Consider the following 4,167-nt stretch of genomic DNA (forward strand, 5'->3'; position numbering starts at 1 on the left):
AACATGTCAATCTTCGGGATTGCTGGATCCAATTTACGCGCTCACGACGCACGCAAGATAGGTGCAACTCTCGCATTAAGAGGATTCGACGTAGACACGGTGGTAACACTAGGAAACTGGGCATCGTCATCCACCTTCGACCTCTTCTACAGAAGAGATCGAGCGTTCAATGCAGATATCACCAGTGTAATCCTCTCGACCAACCGCGAGAACACACAGTAAGGCCCTCTGCATCATCCTGAAGCGTGGACTGCTGACAAAGTCCGCAGTCCACGCTTCACTTCCCTCCCCTCAAAATTTTCTATTTTTTTTTTTATTATTTTTGAAATAATTTTTTTTTTGTTTGATTTATTTCCCTCCCCTCTTCTTGGAACGGCCGAGGAAACATCTCCTTGGTCGATTCATATTTATAGCAAAATCACGTTCAGATTATCGTACGATTTTTTTTTTTTTGGTTACGTTTTCTTTATTCTTTGTACCAGCTCATTTTATCCAATAAATCGGCCTCATCATCCTGAAGCGTGGACTGCTGACAAAGTCCGCAGTCTATTTCGAAAAATTACCACTTGAGGAGCCAGTAAGTCAATTTCACCTATCAAACCACGACCTACAGGCATTAGACAAAGCAGTGGAAGAATTCATAAGAGGCGACGTAATAGAAAAGGCAAGTCCAAAGGCAAACGGCTTTCTATCCAACCTCTTTCCAAAACGAGAAAAAACAAAGATCCGGCCACTCCTAGACCTACGACGGATATATCGATATGTGCAGTACCAACATTTCAAGATGGAGGGATTGCCAACCATACGGGACCTGATCCAACCGGGGGACTACCTGATCAAGGTCGATCTGAGCAATGCATACTTAACAATACCGGTCCACCCGAAGAGCAGACCGTACCTCTCGTTCAAACATCGAGGGGAGACATACTCGTTCAAGGCAATGCCATTCGGTCTAGCTTCAGCTCCACGAACTTTCTCAAAGCTAATGAAGGACGTGCTAGAACCATTAAGGAAACAGGGATTTCGCCTAACATATTATCTCGACGACATCTGCTTAATGAATCAATTAGAAGTCCAAGCAAAGAATCAAGCAAAGCTACTGATAAAACACCATCAAGCTCTCGGTTTCATCATCAACGAAAAGAAATCAGAATTGATGCCGAAGAAGCAACAGATTTTCCTGGGATTCGAAATCAATACAATGACCATGAAAATCAAACTCCCGAAAGAGAAGGTCGCGCGAATCAGACAAGACATAAGATTCGCGAAGACAAAGCCGAGGACAGCGAGGCAAATAGCGTCACTGGCAGGCCTTCTAGCATCAAAAGCACCCGCGGTGAGGCCAGCATTCATATTTCAACGACGCTTACAAAGAAACCTCGCAAAACACCTTCAGAGAACCAACCAAGGATGGGAGAAGGTGATACCACTCTCAAAGGAAACGATAGAAGACTTGAAGAAGTGGGAAATTTTCTTAGACCTTCACAACGGCTTGCAAGTAAGAATCCCACCGCCGGACGAAACAGTGAACATAATGACAGACGCATCAGGTACAGGTTGGGGGATAGTGAGCACACACCTGACAACACATGGCCAATGGACAAACCCAGAGAAGAAAGCGTCATCGAACCAGAAAGAACTGCGGGCTATTCTCTTCGCTCTAAAGCTGCACACCAGACACTGGGAGAACAAGCACAAAAGAATCAAGACAGACAACAAGACAGCCGTGGCCTACATCCAAAACCAGGGGGGCAGGGTGAGTTTACCTCTACTAGATATAGCCACAGGGATATGGGAAATCTGCTTAAGACACAACATTCAGATAACAGCAGAATACCTCCCAGGCAAACAAAACGCAGATGCGGACAGGGAGAGCCGACGGAAGACGTCCCAACACGAATGGCAACTCCCGGAAGAAGCATGGAGACTCATCAACAAGAACTGGGGAGAGAGAGTAATAGATCTATTTGCAGCGCGCAACAACATGAGGCACCCACGATTCTTCAACATGAAGCCAGATCCAGACGCGGAAGCAATCAACGCTGTCACACAAATATGGCCGACCAAAGGAGCCTACGCCAACCCACCTTGGATTCTACTCCCCAGGGTTCTCAGAGAGATAACGCTAAGGAAACTGGAAGAGATAGTGGTGATAATTCCCAACTGGACGACACAACCATGGATAGCACAAGCCCTGAACCTGACAATTCAGCCACCAGTGATCCTCGACCTACAACACCTGGACTCACCAAAAGCACTCCCAAGACACCCAGCACAGGTAATCGCATGGAAACTATCAGGCATGCGCTCGAAGCACAGGGAGTTCCTGAGTGTAACAGTTTTTGAGGACTGTTAGTGTTGGAACTGATTAAGAGTATATTAATAAAAGGAAAGAAGACAGATAGAAGGGATAACACAAATAACACACACCAGTAGAGAATTCAAAAGAGAGAAAGCACATCCTATATATATGATAGAATAGGAGATGATGACTAATAATGATGATAAGATACTTGCTTATACATATTTGTATAAGTATGAAATAACCGTCGTAACACAACAACTATCCGGACTTAGATCATGCCTGGTCGTTCTCCAACAGTTAGATATCCTTATTCTTAAAGAATAGAATTCAATTCAAGATAGAATGAAATTCAGGAAAGAGGTGAGGAACAATAAACAAAAGGGAGTGATTTTAAATAGAATCTCGGGAGTATCTAAGTGGAACATTAATACACCAATAATAAATTTGTGGTCAATAAGTATATAAAAGGAAAGGTAATTAAATAGGTAAATAATGTAAATAAGGAAGTATTATAATTAATATTATAGTGTAAATTCGGTCGTGTTACACTGAGAAAGCAATCAAACTCATTTCCAAGGCAGAAAGGGCAACTACTGGGAAACATTACACTTCAGCATGGAAAAAATTCACAGCATGGTTGTAACAGTTCTAAGACTGTTAATGATTCGGATCCTTAATTAATAATGAATCCAATTCAAGAGAATGAATAATGAATACAAGAGAGCGGTGAGGAAATAATAGAAAACACATCGAGTATTAAATAAAGATGAATCTCTGGGAAAAAACCTTAAAAACTCGTTTTCATGAGCATGTGATCAGTACGTATATAAAAGGAAAGGGGTATTAATTGTAAAAGGAGATAGAGGCTTGGTCGTGTTACAATGGTGCAAAACGAACTATAGAGATCCGTGCAGGTACGACTTACCTACGGCCTCAATGTTCCTTGCTGAGATGAGTGGGAAATACAAGTATACCTCGCTCCAAGTCTACCGGTCAGCGATATCGAAGACGTGGCAGATGCCCCACCCAGAAATAGCACCCATGGCCGACCAAGCAATAGTGAAGAAGATAATCAAAGGGGCAAAGGAAGTAGCACCTCGTCCACAGAGAAAACAGCCATTTTGGAACGTCCAGAGGGTAATAGAAAGGTTAGCAAGGATCCAAACTAACAGAGAAACCCCATTAGCACGTCTGGGGCAGAAAACAGCCCTCCTACTTGCACTAACAACCATCTGGAGGCCAAGATCCGACCTCGCAAGAATACCACCAGACAGAGTGCAATTCATCACTACGGAAAATGGCACACGAAGGGTGATGCAAATTACCGCCATAAAGCCCAAAGAAGGAATGGAAAAGACCATAAGGCTACAAGCACTCCTAGAAGATCCAGAGCTATGTCCCGTGGCAGCAACGCACCTCTATATTACGCGCGCCAGAGAGACTTCAATAGGCTATGATAACTTCCCCACTTTCTTCATCACGGCACGCAAAACTCCAACCCCGGCAACTGGGGACACGGTGGCAAGATGGATCACAGATATGCTGTCCGAATGCGATATCCTAGCCACAGCTCATTCAACCAGAAGCACCTCATCATCTTACGCGTTAGTGCAGGGCACACCGCAGGAATCCATACTCAAAGCGGCTAACTGGACCTCAGCGACCACATTCGAACGCTTCTATCACCGCGCGGAGATGGATACCTTCCCTGTGGGAATAACTTTACGACGAAACACCATCCAGGGAGAGAACCTTGGGCACGATGCCTAAAGGGCATTGGCCGAGCCTGTGAAGGCTAATTCCCTTTGGGCGAGAGCCCAAGGGGAACGAAGCTGGATGCCCATGTAACACGACCGAATTAA

The 4,167-nt window shown here is 44.4% G+C and overlaps 3 protein-coding genes across 3 annotated transcripts; all 3 read left to right on the plus strand.

The window, feature by feature from the left end:
- Nucleotides 1-3: 3 nt before the first annotated feature.
- VTP21DRAFT_10246 (uncharacterized protein) lies at nucleotides 4-222 on the plus strand (the record flags this gene model as incomplete). Its single annotated transcript, XM_069389561.1, has 1 exon — nucleotides 4-222. The coding sequence occupies one exon, from the start codon at nucleotides 4-6 to the stop codon at nucleotides 220-222; it is 219 nt and encodes a 72-aa protein (XP_069253972.1).
- A 562-nt stretch (nucleotides 223-784) lies between these two features.
- On the plus strand, nucleotides 785-2,356 carry VTP21DRAFT_10247 (uncharacterized protein; the record flags this gene model as incomplete). Its single annotated transcript, XM_069389562.1, has 1 exon — nucleotides 785-2,356. One exon carries the CDS (start codon nucleotides 785-787, stop codon nucleotides 2,354-2,356), a length of 1,572 nt encoding a protein of 523 aa, XP_069253973.1.
- Nucleotides 2,357-3,241: 885 nt separating this feature from the next.
- On the plus strand, nucleotides 3,242-4,075 carry VTP21DRAFT_10248 (uncharacterized protein; the record flags this gene model as incomplete). Its single annotated transcript, XM_069389563.1, has 1 exon — nucleotides 3,242-4,075. The coding sequence occupies one exon, from the start codon at nucleotides 3,242-3,244 to the stop codon at nucleotides 4,073-4,075; it is 834 nt and encodes a 277-aa protein (XP_069253974.1).
- Between the last annotated feature and the right edge of the window lie 92 nt (nucleotides 4,076-4,167).

The sequence above is a fragment of the Calcarisporiella thermophila genome, assembly GCF_041956535.1.
Source record: "Calcarisporiella thermophila strain CBS 279.70 unplaced genomic scaffold VTP21scaffold_6, whole genome shotgun sequence".
Classification (NCBI taxonomy): domain Eukaryota; kingdom Fungi; phylum Calcarisporiellomycota; class Calcarisporiellomycetes; order Calcarisporiellales; family Calcarisporiellaceae; genus Calcarisporiella; species Calcarisporiella thermophila.